At 32.5% G+C, this 17,547-nt stretch overlaps 4 protein-coding genes across 5 annotated transcripts; 2 read left to right on the top strand and 2 right to left on the bottom strand.

The window, feature by feature from the left end:
* Positions 1-2,450: 2,450 nt before the first annotated feature.
* Positions 2,451-5,014, bottom strand: LOC119828817. Its single transcript, XM_038351098.1, has one exon. The coding sequence runs from the start codon at positions 4,841-4,843 to the stop codon at positions 3,575-3,577; it is 1,269 nt and encodes a 422-aa protein (XP_038207026.1). The 5' UTR covers positions 4,844-5,014; the 3' UTR covers positions 2,451-3,574.
* Positions 5,015-6,007: 993 nt separating this feature from the next.
* LOC119828646 (la protein homolog) lies at positions 6,008-10,889 on the bottom strand. 2 transcript variants are annotated; one of them, XM_038350892.1, is made up of 7 exons: positions 10,727-10,889; positions 10,505-10,633; positions 9,654-9,820; positions 8,382-8,642; positions 7,867-8,010; positions 7,162-7,273; positions 6,008-6,850 (listed from the first exon to the last, which is right to left on the bottom strand). In XM_038350892.1, the coding sequence occupies exons 2-7, from the start codon at positions 10,623-10,625 to the stop codon at positions 6,522-6,524; spliced, it is 1,134 nt and encodes a 377-aa protein (XP_038206820.1). In that variant the 5' UTR covers positions 10,626-10,633; positions 10,727-10,889; the 3' UTR covers positions 6,008-6,521. The 2 variants fall into 2 exon arrangements, with proteins under 2 accessions (XP_038206820.1, XP_038206813.1); XM_038350885.1 differs by having other exon boundaries at positions 10,505-10,640; positions 10,727-10,888.
* Positions 10,890-11,157: 268 nt separating this feature from the next.
* Positions 11,158-13,460, top strand: LOC119831003 (protein asteroid). Its single transcript, XM_038354201.1, has one exon. The coding sequence runs from the start codon at positions 11,241-11,243 to the stop codon at positions 13,440-13,442; it is 2,202 nt and encodes a 733-aa protein (XP_038210129.1). The 5' UTR covers positions 11,158-11,240; the 3' UTR covers positions 13,443-13,460.
* Positions 13,461-14,271: 811 nt separating this feature from the next.
* On the top strand, positions 14,272-17,454 carry LOC119837516 (caspase-like). Its single transcript, XM_038363146.1, has 6 exons — positions 14,272-14,330; positions 15,000-15,125; positions 15,362-15,498; positions 16,367-16,542; positions 16,732-16,846; positions 17,087-17,454. Exons 1-6 carry the CDS (start codon positions 14,272-14,274, stop codon positions 17,308-17,310), a joined length of 837 nt encoding a protein of 278 aa, XP_038219074.1. The 3' UTR covers positions 17,311-17,454.
* The last annotated feature ends 93 nt before the right edge of the window (positions 17,455-17,547 follow it).

The following is a 17,547-nucleotide window of genomic DNA, read 5'->3' as shown; positions in this document are numbered from 1 at the left end:
TCTTAAAATTTCTATTGCATATTATAGTTAGAAGGAAATAGAAAGTTCGAGAATAATTCGTCATTGACTATTCGCGACAGACGATACGAGGTCGCTGCAGAAGAGCTACTGTTCTTTATCTAATTGATGAATAAATATTTTCTGATACACCTATAAGTTATGAATCATATCGGGGATGTTATTCGCAAAGCAGTAAATCTTCTGCAGCAATCGCGGTAAAGATTGGCAATAGACTCTGCCACTCCAAGCATTGTTTAAAGTATTATTTATCTGTATTTCAAGGGTTATGTGCCAAAAATGGACCATTGGGGAAAATGGCTGGTTTGGTATTGTCTATGGTATATCGCTTAAATTCAAGGTGTTTACACAAATCGTGTGTAAATAAAGAATAAAAAAAAAATTTTGACATTCTAGATGTTTGGATGTAAATGTTTTTTCATAGTAGGTGTGCCGAATATTTTCCAGTTTTATAATTACAGCATGTAATTGTTCTAATGAAATGAAATTTTATGAATTATATTAACATATCCCTGTCAGTACAAAGGGGTTGCGTTCATATCACCCGCGGCTTGTTTTGTCTACGAATTTGTAAATATTGTTCCCGCCACGTGCGTAGTGTAGCGAAACTGGGTGTTGTCATGGTACTACATGCATGTTTATGAAGCCTAAGACTTGTTTTAAATTCAGATTATTTATGTAATTTATTGTGTAGGTAACAAGTAATGTTTATATTGTATATTATTGATTTCGCCTCTGCGGAATGTGGTTCCGGTCACATGTCGTTTCAGGGGAATTATTATTTCGCTCAATTGTTTGAGTTTGTCGCCAGTGGCGGGCGCCATTTTGAGAGTCGTCAAATTTGAAAATGGAAGCCCGCCATTCGGAACGCGGTGTGCGTTATTTTTTATTTAAGCTGTCCGCAGAGAGGCACTCGCGATATATCGCTGTTAGCTATTTGTCGTTGATCAGTGTAAAGTCTAGTCTTTATCCTGTTTTTTATTCTATATCGATATAATATCTAAATATTTACGAATTGATATTTAAAATTATGCGTTTTCGCCCCGTTCGGTGGCGCGTAGGCTCGTGTTTAGTTAGACTAAGTACATGTAAAGTATACAGTTATTTGTTCTCCCTTTCAGTATTGGTGTATGTTTCGATGAGGTTGACTAGTGTGAATGTATGCGCTGTTACGAATTACGTACTGTTACATTCGAATAGTTTAAAGCTGCCGATGAGCGGCGGCGCAAACTCGTTTATTGTAATGTGAATGTTGCTTTATAATGTCTACAAAATATATAATCCCATACAATTTATGTTGTTTTCTTAAATATACCCTTACCTACCCTTTAAGTATTAAGTCCTCTGAAATCTTTTAAGTTACTATAATAATACTTGTATTAAGAAATGAATATTTAGTAAGGGTAAAAGAATATTAATCTTACATTATTATAACAATTCTACTGAACGTAAATTGCAATTGTAGTAAAAAAGCAATTCTTCAAAATAATTGTTTACTTTGGTAAAAACATCACTTAACATGTGGCCTAAGCAATGTATATTATATCTGTAATGTGTTGTAATGTTTAAAACAAAAACTACTGGACCGATTTCAAAATTTCGATTATTAAATAGCTCCATCTATTGAGTGACATAGTAATTATTAAAAAAAATGGGATCCCTAATAAAACACAGTAATATAACCTAACATGTGAAAATATAGCCTTAAAAAACCCAGCCATTGCGAGCGCTGCAAAAACTGTCGATGCCATAAATAAATGGGAAAAAATTTTTTATTATACATATTGACAAATCGTATAAAAAGGTATCAATATAAACAAAAAAGTCCACTATAGCATGTGCCCATATATCGAAGATATGACAATACAACTACTTTTTTACATTAAAAATTTTACATAAATACCAACAATAATTAAACCATTTCATTCATACCTCTGCACTTATCCCATTGGTAAAATGTATGTTTAAACGCGCTAATCTCAAAAATTACTAAACGGATTTGATTTTATTTTCGTTGATTGAAATATTCTAATAGCAAAAATGATAACAATTTGCTTTTAATAATCACGAGAATCACAGGAATCCGTTCAAAATCGTTTTTTTCCTTTTTTTAGCCCTCGGAGATAAAAAAAAAGCCAAAAATACATTTGAATTGAGAACCACCATCATTTTGGGGAGCGTAACCATAAACTATTTCTAACTATCTTTTGCCCGCGGCTTCGTACGCGTTACATTCAGAGAAGTTTAATAGATGGTATTATACACAAACACCTTCCTCTTGAATCACTCTATGTATTACAAAAACAGCATCAAAATCTGTTGCGTAGTTTTGAAGATTTAAGCATACCTAGGGACAGAGAAAGTGACTTTGTTTTATACTATGTAGTGATAGGTAATATCCATCTATATGGAGTAAGCAAATAACAAACTTGTAATACTTATAGGTATGCTTTATTTCTTATGTAGGTATATATACATTAAAGGTTACAACAATATAAAGGTTATTACAATATAATCTTATAAACGTACATCCACATTAGGTAATGTTTTAAAAGTCGTGTACGACAATATCCTATTGTGTTATGAATTAAGATTTATAGCATTAACAACCAATATTGAAGAAACATTCCATACAATACACTGGCTAATTATAATACGTCACTTAACTCTCGTTTCTCCCTAGTGATCGGGACAGCGACCATTTCGGATAAACGGAAGGCCAATGTTTTAAAACACGAGTACCTCGATTTGCGGTACTGCTATCGCATGATATTATTAATTATAATTAAATTTAAGGTGAGTACATAGTGTTATACATATTAAATGAGACCGCCTATTTTGTCTTCTAAAAATTGTGTTAACTTGCATAAAGGCGCCAAAATATGATTGAAAAAATGAAAACTACATTTTAGATGCTTTTCAACAATTGTTTTTACATATCGTTCTCAGATCTTTCAGATACAATCTGCTGTAGCAGTGACAATATGGGATTATTTCATTCCCTACACGTTTAAATAAAATATTTGATTTCTACTTTCGGATTAAGTGGACTTCGGGAAAAACAAGTTACTTTATAGGAATATTATTTAATGTTTGCAGAATAGAAATTCATATATGATAGAAAGACACAACCTCTAGTTTAATGTAGAATTTAAGCTCGTATATACATATTGTCTGATGTATATAGAGTAATAAGCTATATACAAATAACTACAATACTAAAAATGTAGGCGGAAACTTCGTGACTAACATATACTTAATACTATTTTAATAGTAATGTGAAAGTAAAATATTAAAATATAGGACCATATCACATCAAAAGTTCATTTAATAAATAAATAGGGTAACTTTTGAAGTAGATTCATCAGTGTTTTCACTAAGCAAATAAATAAAATAAATATGCAATTATCTTTATTCTCCCAGCTCAGCATACAAATTGAAGCAGTGTCATTTCATCAATTTCCAAAAAGGAAAAAGGTCTTCCTCATATTTAAAACAACTTCCACAATAGACTATAATCTCATATATTTTGTGCCGAACATAAATTTCCATTCATTTAACATTCAACCATTTCCTTTAATCGAGTTCGGAAGCTTGTCACTCTTTCATTAACATTATTCAGCAGAGATTCATCCTCAACAAAGTTAGTTATTTCATCAAAATCATCAGTAATTTCATCCAGGAGCTTCATCAAGTAATCATCTTTACATTTCTCCATGTATACAAACATGAGGGTACTTAATGATGTTTTAAGTTGATTAGAAAGTAAAACTAAGTCCTCTGGATCATTTTCGCTGGCCTGTTCCTCAGCATCAAGCATGTAGTGCAAGGTTTTCCACATCCTGAAACTTTGAATAAAGTAATCCTCCAGATCACTGATCTCGTTTATGTTTAAAATGTTAGTCACGGATATGGTTGAAGCAACTATATCTACTAAATCCATGTCTATTTCCTTCAGATTTACAAGTTTATTTTCATAGTATTTGAAAGCCAATGATATCATTTTTAATGCATCACGCTTGTTGTCGCTGAAAATGCCAACTGATTTATCAAACCCGACCAGATTCAATGTAACTTGTATACTTATTAGAAGTATTCTTTCGAATTGCTCCCTCTCACAGAACTCCTTGTGCTTCTCTGTGACCTCAATGTAAGCAACAATCAAGCACTCTAGTGCTTCCACACTGACAAAATGTCCAAAGAAATCTGATCGGAATTCTTCAATATTGCAGTATGCACATATTGTGTTGAAATTTTCCAGGGCATTCATTAACACATCCCTGTTTGACGAATTTCTTAAAATGTAATACAAATAATTAGAGTAGCCAATTTCAATGAATAGTCTCATCCATATTGGAATATGGTCATTGTCACCCAAAAACAAACTGGAGTTTATGAGGCGCATTAACTGAATTAGAATCATACTATCATCAGACTTGATGCATTCCATTAGAGATTTTAGAAATGGGACCATGGTGAGTATTTCATCTACTGCTTCTTTTTGGCAACACATGTTTGCGATTATACCAACCAACACTTCAATCATTCGTGGTGATTCCACTATAGGCCAAGCAAAGGACAGAAGATTAAGTACATCATGCCTCTGGAGAAAGAGGACCACATCTCTCTCTGCAGTCATATCCCATAAAGTACATAAGTCATCTTCAAAAGCCTGTTCATTTACCTCGTCTTTAAGTGTATCGAGGTTAGCTAGTTTCAAAAGAATTTTTAAAACAAACCGCTCACTGTACGCCGTATCCCCGATAACGTCTCCAGTAACTTGGTTTTCGTCACTGTCCATTTCTTCAGGTTTTATTTTTAACATATTGATTCAATATTGTTGTTAAAAGGACTTGTTTGGACTGAAGACTTCTTAAAAAGGATGAATAAAGCTGTTCACTTTTTATTCAGCGTCTAGTGCACTTAATACATCACGTACTTCCACGTTAAATACCAAAAGCAAACTGAAAAATATTTGATATTTCTCAAAAGTCAAGCTCGAAAGGCATAATTCAACATAAGACATTAACAAGTGACAGTCGACAGTTGACGCATGAAGTATACCCAGTATGATTGAAGTATACTGTATGAATGATCAACTTGATTTGGTTATTTCTAACAAAAGTGCAAAAATCAAATGAAAATAAATTTATATACTTTGAACCAAAAATTATGAAAACAAGATTAATGAACGTACATTCCCTGACGGCACCCCTATTGGATATTGAAAAAAAATATACAAAAATTAGTCATAAATACAAAAAGCTTATGAATAGAAAAAACGAATGAATTTAATCCTCATTTTTTTAGCTTGAGCTAAACTTCTTAAGTTTACAGCTCAATATGAAATAACAGGTTAGTCACCAGTTATTTTACATTGAACTGTAAAGGCAGCTTAGGCAGTTAAAGTTATGTGTAGGAAGTTGTTAAAATCGAATTACTGGTTTAATAAAAACTTTAATATTATTCAGTTCTATAAACAATGAGGTGTATAATCAAAGAGTAGATTAATATACAATGTACGACGGATTCCTCGGGGAGTGCTAGTTTTACAAAAAAAAAAAACTAACGATAAATGGTAGGCAGTTTAAAAAAGCCCCTTTCCAAGTCAATTATAGAAAGATAGAAGTTCCGTTACCTGTGGACGCCGTGCCGTTGCCGACTAAAATAATTTAGCCAGTAGTTTTTAAATTCGAATTTCCCCGATTTGGATAGTGATCACAGATAACATACCTAAAACACTGACGGAATATAGATAAAATGTGGTACAGTTTTAGGATTTCCGAAATAAAAACTATCGTATGTCCTTTACGATAGTTTTTGTTGACTTAGGAACTGGAAGTGTGCGGGAAATATCTCGAGACCGTCTATCCTTTCAATTATTACACAGCTGAAGCCATGGGTAGAAAGTTAGGACAGAAATACATATAATAGAGTATTCGAACTTGTTTTATTAGGATGCAAATAAGTACAAATGACAGTTTTTTTTGAAAATAACTTTATTTAGCTCTTAAAATACAAAAGTTAAACTTGAATAGTTGTAGTATTGTACATACATAAGTATTTAATACCTTATAAATATCGCTTAACTTGCGACCTATCGATATAAAGAAAACAGTCATATTAATTCAAATAGTCAATCAATAGTTTTATATATTTGATAGTGTTTATTTCACAGTTGTTTCGCAAATATAAGAACTACATTGGAATATAATTCATTTTGCTTACGATAAATTGCTTTTTTTTCTAATATAACCAATTTTAAAGTTAAAAAACAACCACTCATAAGCAAAACAAATTCTAACAACATAGGAATGTTACGACATCCCGTTTCATACCTGAAATTATTTAATTTTGTTAATGATACAATCAAATATCTGTCGTTTTAATTTTAGGCAATTTCTCTGAGACGATAAGTGCATTCTATTTTGAAGCACCGTTGTTTCACTGTCATACAATCATAAGCAAACACAAATCAACAGTTTATACATCTACATGCATTATTAACTTTTCGCGGACACCTTTGCTGGCGGCCCGTCATCATGGTTACCCTGTTTCCTTTTCCTTCCCTTACCCTTAAAGTTTTTACCCCTGTTATTTCCCTTAAAGTTTTTCATGTTTTTACGTCTTTTACTCATTTCTTCGACCGTCTTTTCTAAGTATGCAGTTTCTTCATCACCTTCTAATAGTTTGAAAACAAGTTCAGCATCATCAATTTTCACTTTTCCGTCGGTTAATTTTTCCGCCAACTCTTTTCCCGCGTTTTCTTTTGTCATCCGCACCCAGCCCTGTGTGTCGCCAGCCTTGAAGTCTATGTATGCGACTTCGGCGCCTGCAATTTTATAACTATTATGAGAAAAAATAATAATATTCACACTAGTAGTCCGCTCCAGGTTCACACCTTGTACATATATAGGTCTTATATAGGACTGTGTCACTCAGTAATGTTACTACTATTGAATTTTTGGATACAATATTACAAATTACAAGTTTCGAAAAAGCTAACGAAACGAAAAAAAAATCATAACAAATGTTTTAGATACAAAATAAATGTTTCTCATTATGTTCAAATTTTAAAGTACTTCTTAAAAACACATTATGTTTGCAGAGTATTTTATCAGAGTATTTTTGTTAATACATTACCTAATTCTGTTAGAGCATCCTTGATCTTCTCTCTGGTGAGCGTCTCATTACCCTCATTGAAGAACAGTACTGTACCAGTTGGTAACTTGAAGGTGTCTTTTTCTTCATTACCCTGTAATTATTCACATTTTTATTTCGTATTATCTTTCCGATAGGAATTAAATGTTTTACCACAAAAAATTAACAGTTTTATGTAACTTTCTGGCCTCCATACTATTTCTAGTCACAAAAAATCATCATATTATAAAATAGGTACACTACAATGTGAAAGAAATACAAATAAAGAAACAAATAGCCTTTCGCATAAGTTGTGCTAATAGCACAGTACACTGAACTAAATTGTCACTTGCTTTTGTACAGTGTAAGGAAATTAATGAATCCTGAAGATTATTATCAGGATAATTAGATAAACTCATGAAATTATTGTATTGTCACTGGTCACTGGTATACAGTTAAAATAAAATGCAAACTTTTTAAAGAATAGAAAAAAATTAATCACGAAGCAGGTTTCAAACCCCCATTTTGACGAACCGTAACAACGTCAAGTCTCTCAGCCACCCGCGATCGCGCGTGATCAATCGAATTTTTTTCTACACTTTCGGTTCCAAAAATTCTCCTCGAGATTGCTTATTTCTTTACTAGTTTCTTACTCAGTTACATATTAAAGTGTGTACATTAAACTTAGTCTTTTCAATATAAATTTACCTCCTTTTGCTGACCCCTCTTTTGTTTCTTTTCCTTGAGAGCGGCATATTCCTCTTGTTTCTGCTGAACATAGTTCTCTTGCCACAGAAGCAGTAATTCTGTGTCCTTGTATTTTAGGCCTTTGTTCTCTAGGAATTTTGTTGCCTGAAAATTATGATAAAAATACTTGAAAATACAAAAACAATTTATCAATTAAAGATCAGTGTTTTAGGATACTGAAACATAATAAGACATGCGTATCAGCCAACTGGATAAAACAGCTGTTTCTTTTATAGCCTAGGCACTTTCTTAAACAACCTTCTTTTAACTGAATTATATCTAGTTGCTTGATTGAAAAACATTTCTTCAAGCAAAATTCCATTGAGTGTTATATTTTTTTCTCAAATTATAATTGAGTGAAATTAATAAAACAGATCATAAACAAACATTATAAATACCTTACATTATCATTATACAATAGAAATCTCATACAGAATAAAAATACATATAGGCATAAAAATATATATAGGGTATACCTGTTCCTTAGTCTTGAAAGTAGCAAACACGGAACCCTTGAACAGTTTCTTCTTGCTCTGCTTATCTTGATAGCGCCTCATAATAACATTCTCAACCAGATCGTATTGCTTGAAGAATTGCAGGATGTCATCGAGCGTGGAGTCCTTTGGAAAGCCTTTGGCGTAGATTGTGCGAGCTGTGAGTTCCTTGCGTCTTTCTTCGTTCATCTCTGGGAGCGGCATCTCTGGGTTCCTGCGGACTTTTTTGTTGTCTTCTGATACCTGATGATATGGGGTAAATCAATTAATAATTTTTAGTTTTATAGCATTGAAATCCCTACTAATATTATAAATGCGAAAGTAACTCTGTCTGTCTGTCTGTCTGTTACGCTTTCACGCCTAAACTACTGAATCGATTTTGATAAAATTTGGTATGAAGATAGAACTGAACTTGGGAAAGGACATAGGATACTTTTTATCGCGAAAAAAGGGTAGAAAGGGTTAGAAGAGGGGATGAAAGTTTGTATGAAAGTTCGATCGTCAAACCGATTTTGATGAAACTTGGTATGAAGATGGAGCTAAACGTGGGAAAGAACAAACCATACTTTTTAATGCGAAGAAAATACTCCTTAGCATGTCGCGCGATATAAGCGAATTCTACGCGGGCGAAGCCGCGGGCGAAAAGCTAGTGCTTTATAAATGAGAAATTTTGAAAGAATAGAAAAAATTTGATCATGAGGCAGGATTCGAACCTGCATTTCTTGCCTAACCTACAGTAGTTGCAACGCCTAGCCTCTCGGCCACCCGTGATCCCTTAATTTGAGGTTCAGGTTCGAATCCTGCCTCGTGATCAAATTTTTTCTATTCTTTCAAAATTTCTCATTAACAATTTTTTTTTCGGAAATATAGGACTATGCTATTAGGCTTTTTTCTTTTTTTCCATCCAAGGTCAATTTATTTGTGAGAGGTATATATAGAAAACTCTTTACATACATCATTTCAAATGATTTCTAGGTCAAAGATAGTATTGTATCTGTGAGGAACAATATTCGATAATACTTGAAGGATTTTGATCAAAATCTTGAGTGATTTTTTTTGACACATAGCACATGGCATAGCCAGATTCTGCTTTTCAACTGAAATATGTCTGGATTCTATGAAGTACTCTAAAAATATCTTCAAACATCATCAATACAAGCACCCATCTGAGGCAAATATTCAGCCCAAAATTAATTCTACATTAGCTTCAAATCTTACAGAAGGTGCTTTCGTAAATTTAAAAAATCTACTCACCTCCAACAAGCCCGATGTTGATTTATTAATAGCATTGACAATAACTTCATGATCTGTGGTCAGTTTGGAGAGACGGTTGAACTTTAACATGACGTCCAATGGCACCCATCCATCATCGAGGTTTACTTGCTCTTTGAGGAACTTATCTCTTGGTAAGTTGACATCACCTGAAATTTTTTAATAAATTAGTTAAATTTGGCGGCACACAAGTGCCGCAGAACAGTGGTTGAGAATCACTGGATCAGAACTTAAGTATAATAATAAGTTAAATACTTATAACTAATCAATATTATCTATCATTTATTTCACTAATACATTCCGTGCATTAAAACACCTGAAACCACACAAATATGAATGCTGCTTCCCATTTTTACCAACCAACCAACATATAAAAAGGCGGTTGTAAATTTTACTGTTAACTGTTTTTTGCTTAGCTTTGTTAACTAAGAGGTTTCTACTGGGTAAACAGATTTTAATGATGCTTTTTTTATTTTTTATTTGATCTAATTCCGACAAATTAATGTGGTGAAATAATAGTTTTTGTTAAAAATAATTTTAGTTAGATAGGTAGCAACATATTTCTTTTTCCAGCTATCTACATACAAAATTTCATAGTTATGGGTTTAGTGGTTTTTGCGTGAAAGAGTAACAAATATCCACACATACATACATACATACATCCATCCATACTTACAAACTTTCGCGTTTATAATATTAGTAGGATAGTAGGATTTGTCAAGTCATTTATAGTGTGACTGTGCTGTGAGGTAATGTTTTACTTTTTTTGTATTTTAATTGTAAACTTTCATTTTAGATTAGAATAGACACGTGTATAAACAAATTGAACTAACCAAAGTAATACTCCATCTGGCGAATGATAGAATTTTCCAAATCCGACGTTGTCTCGCTATTTCCGTTTTCATTGTTCTCTTGTCCATTGCTCTCAGTTGAAATTTCTTTTTCCTCAGTCATTTTTGTGGCTGAAAACTAATACAAATGAAAAATTGCATGTTCGTCGTAGCGGCACGACGCATATACATTTTATTTTATATTGATAATAATATAATCGTTACCTTTTCCTTCCTAAATGTATAATCTGATTATGTTAACGTGAATTCTATAATTAACACACAACATGTACTAGTGATGATAGAATTTATATAAACCACATGGGGTATATGCAAACGACAAACCACGCTGATTTTGAAGTAGAACGTGAAGGCGGCGCGGTACAGTCAAGTGTCACATATCAAATGTCATATATAAAAATTTTGACGTAAGACTAAAGACACACACGCTGTGTTGCTAGCAGCAGTATTAGCAACTATGAAAGGGCCGCCGCTTGAATGGTTTAATGTTTGTTAGTACCTAGGTATCTTAATTTACGGCATGCATTATATGATTAAAAACGATTATTTTGTATAAATGTTAAATGTAACAATTTATATACTATGTATATACTGTGGATGATATTATGGCACTTGTCAAATGTCAATCTGTCGTTGTCATTTAATGTTTTGGATTGCATGTTTTCTATTTAATTTGAGGTTATGTAGACGATAATATAACACAAATAAAAATTTTACAATGGGTGTCAGGGGTTTAACCACTTACATTAACTATAATTCGAATAGTTTCTTGCATGACCACAACCTGTACGATACCAATTTAGTCATTGATGGTCATAGTCTATGTGCCCAGATTTACAGATCGACCAATTCTTTTTCTGCTTTCGGTGGAGATTACGATAGAATAGCTTCATACGTAAAAGCTTTTTTCAAAAGTTTGAAAAAGTGCAACGTAACTCCGTACATTATATTTGATGGCAGTTACGAAACAAGAAAGTTAAGGACTGCGTATAGCAGACTTAGATCGAAAATAAATGGGGCATCGCGTTTAGACCCAGTTACGCAAGGAAGTATTCAGATATTCCCACTCCTATTAAGAGATGTTTTCAAAGAAGTTTTAGATGAAATGAATATTATGTACACAGTTTGTGAATTTGAGGCAGATGGTGAAATTTCAGCATTAGCGAGATGCCTTAATTGCCCTGTGCTTAGTTATGACTCAGATTTCTTTATTTACAATGTTCAATATATTCCATTTAATACAATAGATACAAAACCTATAGCAGTAGTTGAAGGTGATAAAAGGTTTTATGCTTTAGAATGCAAAATTTACAAAGTTGAGTTTTTAACAAAGCATTTTGGTGGCCTGGATAAAGCACTCTTACCTCTACTAGCAACATTGTTAGGAAATGACTATGTTGAAAAAAGAGTATTTCGTAAATTCTTTTCCCAGATGAAAATGCCAAAAGGCAAAAAGAGGCACAATGATCAACAGAGATGCATACATGGCCTTTTCTTGTGGCTACAGAGTGAAACCTTAGACTCTGCTATTACTAAAATCATAGGCAGACTTAAGAAAAAAGAGAAAAATAAAGTTCTAAATATAATAAATGAAAGTATAAATGGTTACTATAGAAAGGAATGCAGATCACTTAAGTTTTTTAATTTATCGTGTGATAACAATACAGAAAATGAAATTTTAAAAGTAAAAAATATTGACGATTTAGAAGATTTTTCTACTGAAGTAGAAGCTTGTGATTCAACACACTCAAGTGATTCTTCAGATACTAATGATGATTCAAATGATGAATTTAATGATGGAGATGAATTGCTAGAAGAAAATGATCACCAGTTGCCCATGTGGTTTGCTGATCTTATACGGCTAAAGCGTGTACCCCATTGCTTTATAAACCTCTACACTCATCACTTACATTATTGCTCTCCACAAGCAGAAAACTATACAGAAGACGATGCTCATCTTTGCATTTTGCCCATACTCAGATTCGCTTTCGATATTTTAACAGACTTCTCTTTCGAAAATTTCATGTATGTCAGCAGAGACAGGGATTGTAACTATAAGAGAATGGTTATTGGTAATGACATTGCAATAGCAAGACCTTTGGAAATACCTCTATCTGAACTTACTCTGGATCAATTGCATGGATACTTTTATAAGTTTTTCAATGAGAAACTCCCTAATTTTGACTTCAGTGTTATTCAATTGTTGCCATCTAATTTTCAACTTTTTGCATTATCAATTATATGGTGGGTTTCGAACTGCGAAGTGCATATAGCTCAGGTTCACAGTTTGATTTTATGTTACACTTATCTAGAAGCAATTGATGAAAAATTGGGAAATGCTAGAGGACACTACCATTTTAATAATAAATTTTCAAAGAAGTTGATAGAATTAAAAAAGAAACCAATCACTAATGCAGAAGACATAGAAATGTTGAATAAGAATAAGGTTCAGTATGATGATAGCATCCTTGCAGCTAGTGTGCTACTAAAATATTTCGATTTGGATGACAGTATACGTAAAAAACCCAAAAGCTATGATTCGAACAGAGTACATGTGTTTGCCCAGTTTCAGTGTTGCCTGCAGCAAATAAATTCATTGAATGTTCTTTGCGGTTGCCCTTTTCAAAGTACTGTGTATTCAAAATGCTATAATGGGATATTTATTTATAATGTCTCGATGAAACTGGAAAATGAAATGGATCCCGTTTCGTTTATTCAAAATCATTTGAATGGTGCTGTTAGTGTACTTTGCTTTTATAAGAGTTTATTATCGATTTTAAACAGATTATTTACAAGTATGGATCTATCTTTCAAACAGTTCAATCCAGGTAGTAAAAAAAGGCGAAGGAGGAAAAAGAATGCTGTGGATGAAGAAATTGCATTTCTTATTAAAGGTTTTGAATCAGATGTGAAAATATAATTTTTTAGTAAAATATTTTTATATAGTAACTGTTTTTAAATTTCTTTTCCTTTTCCGATTTTCTTTTTATTTGGAATGTTAATTACTGCGCGGTTTCATAAGCGTAGTGCCTGTGCCCATTGATATACTATCAGCTGATTTTATTTATAAGAGTAATGGGTACACAATAATAACAATAATATGAACATGAATTACTGGCGGTTCGCCCCAGATTCGCTTATATTACTTAGTGAAGTTTCAGCTCTTTAATGGTGAAAGAATTTTTGAAACGGTCAAGTAGTTTTTGTGTGAAAATATTACAAAAAGACATACCAATCTTTCCGCATTATATGAGTATAGTCTATATGTAGATGGTAAAATGTATACAGTATAATTTGAAAAATTAAACAAGGGTAGAATCAACTAAATTATTTCCTTGCTCATATGCAGAGTACATCTACGAAGAGAAATTTAATTCTGACGATTCTAATCAGGATAACAAGAGTAATGGATATCGTTGGTTCTAAATCATTCACGATGTCTATTATCTTTTTATGTCCATTGTCTGATTCAGTATCTAAATTTAGGACAGTGTGGTGAGAAGTATATAATTTCTAAATTTGCTTCTGGATTTAGAAACTTAACTCCGTGAAATGAATTAAGCGCATATCTAATAACAACTTATAACCACCGATTTTCTATAGCGAGGTTGCACTGTTTTTTTTGGTGCTTGTTGGCAAGCTTATCGGTGAATACCTGATATCTACTTATCAAAGGATATATCAGTCAGTAAGTGCTTGTATTGCAAATCTTTTGGTGTGTAGCTACATCTTTATTTTTAAAAATTAAAATGGCTGACGAAAGTGAGGCTGATGCCGGGGGTTTCGGTTTAAATGCTGAAAATTCAAGGTTTTCGATTTATTTATTTTTGGTATAGTTTATAGAAAAAATAATTATTTTAAATGTTGTTTCAATTTTAACTCGTACCTACTAAATTACTGTTTTCTTTATTAACTTTTATAAAACTAAATATAAACGGTCTAATTGATCGTATGTTAGCTATGGGTCTAACCAATGACTAACTAAACGTATAATTTTTAAAACAGACCATTTTTATATACTGTAACCCTATATCACGGCAGTTTTTATCACCCATTCTTTCGCAATAAGATATCGACTTCCTACTTAAAATAGCTCAAATTTGATATATTATCATAATCATCAGCCCACATACATGTTCCTACTGCACCTCCTATGAGGGATATGAAGATAATATATTATTTTGTGCCATAAGCGGGTGTCTGAACTGGTGGTTCGTTTGATGGTACCACCGCCTATGAACATTCGCAGAGGTAGTAATAGATCAGCATAGTTACAACACCTACATAGTTTACAACCTCAGACCTACAGAATAAAAAAAATAATTAAAAAAACAACTTAAAACAATAAAAACAGTCAAGCAGTTTCGGAGGAGGACTATTTTATTATAGTAGTATAGAGTCCGGTAAACGGAAATTGTTTATAAATTTGTATTGATTAAAATTGTTCTATTGTTGGCAAATTATTGCATTTTTTCAGCCGTATCGAGGAGATAAGACGAACAGCACCGACGTTTAATCCTGACGATCTGTACTATGATATGAGTGGAGAGAAATATTTGTATATTTTCAATCATTACATGTACAAGAAAACACGATATTTTAAGTAAGTGTTATTGTAAAAACAAATATTTTTTCTCGTCAAATTACAATTTCCTGTATATGTAATTGCTTGTTTTGTATGTGTGGTATTAATTGTATGTATATATTTTCTATACTTACCATTTGATTTATTTCATCAACCGAACTTGGCTTGTAAATAAGCAATTTAATTTAATTTAACCCAGAGTCTTTAAAAAATAAAATATCACCTTTTTATGTTATAAATGTATCACCTTTCAGTAATTCGCGTCCCAGTACAAGAGAAGGAACACAAAAAGATGTGAGCAGACTTACGGAAGTCTTCGAAAATCTAGGTTTTCAAGTGACGACCTATAATGATAAGGAACACGGGCAGATTATAGAAACAGTTGCGGATAGTAAGTTTATTTCGTGACATCACTATGTTGTATAAAACAAAGTCGCTTTCTGTGTCTATCCCTATGTATGCTTAAAGTTTAAAACTACGAAACGGATTATGATGGCTTTTTTTTAAGATTGATAAAAGAGGAAGGTTTATATGTATTAATCTGTTAAACGCCGCGTGCAAAAGCTAGTTTTATATACAAATTAATGGCAAAGAAGCTAAGTAATCTTATGGAAAAAGTCACAATAATTTTAAATATTTTATACTAACTTTAACTTTAACTATACTATAGTAGGTATTTTTTTATCTGTGCTAATACTCAAGTTAAACTTAAACACAAACCTCCCCTTCCTTCGTATATACATACGAATTATTCATTAATTTTTTATCAATTGGTTAATCAAATTTATTCAGAATTCATAAAACCGAAATTTAACACCACGTAAAAAATTGAAACATTTATTCAAATAAACACTTTATTTAGGCCACTAATGTGCGCTAGAAAAGGACGACAGTGGAGTGATCATGTGCAAAAAAAAGATTGAATAAAAAAAAGAAATCTTATTTTTTATTTATCCTAATTACCTGGAAATAACGTTAAGATAAAACCTGAAGTGAAGTTTTGATATAATTACGACAGGCTTGGCCCAAGATAATTAACTACAATGCGGGGGATGTGATACTACATAGTTAATTAGAACATGTTGGACTTAGCAAGGAGTAAAATTATTCGATTAACAGCATATTAGTAGGATCTTTATACCTGTATAACTTTATTGAATCGTCTTCCATAATGGTATATTTGTACCATGTTGTATACTAATCGTTTTAATTTCGTGAAAGAAATCAAAACGGAAAGCTTAAAATCGTTGATTTCACAGTCAGCAAAAAGGACCACAAACAAACGTCATGTATATTCTTCGCATTTATGACGCATGGCGACTCCGGTGGGGAGCTGCACGCAGCTGATAGACCGTATCTCTTGAAAGATGTATTGGTTTTGTTGGAGCATGGCCACGCTTCTCTGGTTGCTAAACCTAAAGTTCTGTTCGTTCAGGTGAGCGGAATTTGCAGAGATTTTGGTAGTAAATAATGGAAGTTTTGATTGATTGTTACAATAGAAAATTCATGTAATTTCCTCCAATTTTAGAATTTGTAGTGGTTGCTCCTCCGGGAGGTCACTCTTTTTGTAGAAAATGATTGTTGAATACATATCTGGTTTTATTAAAATATAGGAATGTTTCAGGCGTGTAGAGGCAATAAAGTGGATGATGGGAGGCGAGTGGAGCTAGACAGCTCGGGCGTTTCATACGTTGTGCCGACTCATTCAGATTTCTTGGTGCTTTATTCGACGGTTGAAGGTAATTGAGTGTGTTTTTATGAATTTTTGGTTTGCGATATGTGTAGGTACATAAATTAATAAATTCTACTTAGTAAGTAGAAGTTGTATATTAATAATCTGAACTCAATATCGCTCTAATTGAAGCACTTGTGTTGGTATAGATAAATTTTTTTTAAACATTTCATTACTTACTGTATTTTCTAATAATCAGAGATAACAATTAATTATTTATTGACTTGAAAATCATCATGCTTTTCAGATTACCTCAGCTATAGGGACATCAACGGGTCATTTATGATCCAAGACCTTTGCGATATTATTGTTGCATACCATAAAGAATACGATCTGTTACATTTGGTAACACTACTCCACAATAGAGTCGCGCACCACAGATCTACATACTCCCCGAAACGGCTCGAACACCACGATAAGAGACAAATGCCAGAAACACGGTATACTCTGACCAAGCTTCTGAAGTTTTAGCGGTGGTTAAGGTACAAGAACATTTCGGTCTAAATAAATTCGCGCCAAAAAGTATGACATGACAAGGACGCCATTTTGATTATAAATTAGTTATTATGTACAACTAATAATACTACATATTTGTTAAATTATCATAAATATTTATAAAGACTAGATATTATTTGAATGAATGAATGAATGAATGAATGAATGAATGAATAAAACTTTATTGTACACACCAATAGGAAAAATTTCAAA

Source organism: Zerene cesonia, chromosome 1 (genome assembly GCF_012273895.1).
Source record: "Zerene cesonia ecotype Mississippi chromosome 1, Zerene_cesonia_1.1, whole genome shotgun sequence".
Taxonomy (NCBI): domain Eukaryota; kingdom Metazoa; phylum Arthropoda; class Insecta; order Lepidoptera; family Pieridae; genus Zerene; species Zerene cesonia.
This window is presented reverse-complemented; position numbering and strand designations above follow the sequence as displayed.

Bases quoted from the DNA above. Each gene is read 5' to 3' on its own strand.
- LOC119828646 (XM_038350892.1), bottom strand. From the start codon at position 10,625: ATGACTGAGGAAAAAGAAATTTCAACTGAGAGCAATGGACAAGAGAAC. The intron at 8,011-8,381 runs GTATACCCTATA...CATAATTTTCAG, and splicing joins CTTTCAAGACTAAGGAACAG to GCAACAAAATTCCTAGAGAA. The intron at 6,851-7,161 runs GTAATGTATTAA...ATAAAATTGCAG, and splicing joins GGATGCTCTAACAGAATTAG to GCGCCGAAGTCGCATACATA.
- LOC119828817 (XM_038351098.1), bottom strand. From the start codon at position 4,843: ATGTTAAAAATAAAACCTGAAGAAATGGACAGTGACGAAAACCAAGTT.
- LOC119831003 (XM_038354201.1), top strand. From the start codon at position 11,241: ATGGGTGTCAGGGGTTTAACCACTTACATTAACTATAATTCGAATAGT.
- LOC119837516 (XM_038363146.1), top strand. From the start codon at position 14,272: ATGGCTGACGAAAGTGAGGCTGATGCCGGGGGTTTCGGTTTAAATGCT. The intron at 14,331-14,999 runs GTTTTCGATTTA...GCATTTTTTCAG, and splicing joins TTAAATGCTGAAAATTCAAG to CCGTATCGAGGAGATAAGAC. The intron at 15,499-16,366 runs GTAAGTTTATTT...TTGATTTCACAG, and splicing joins TATAGAAACAGTTGCGGATA to TCAGCAAAAAGGACCACAAA.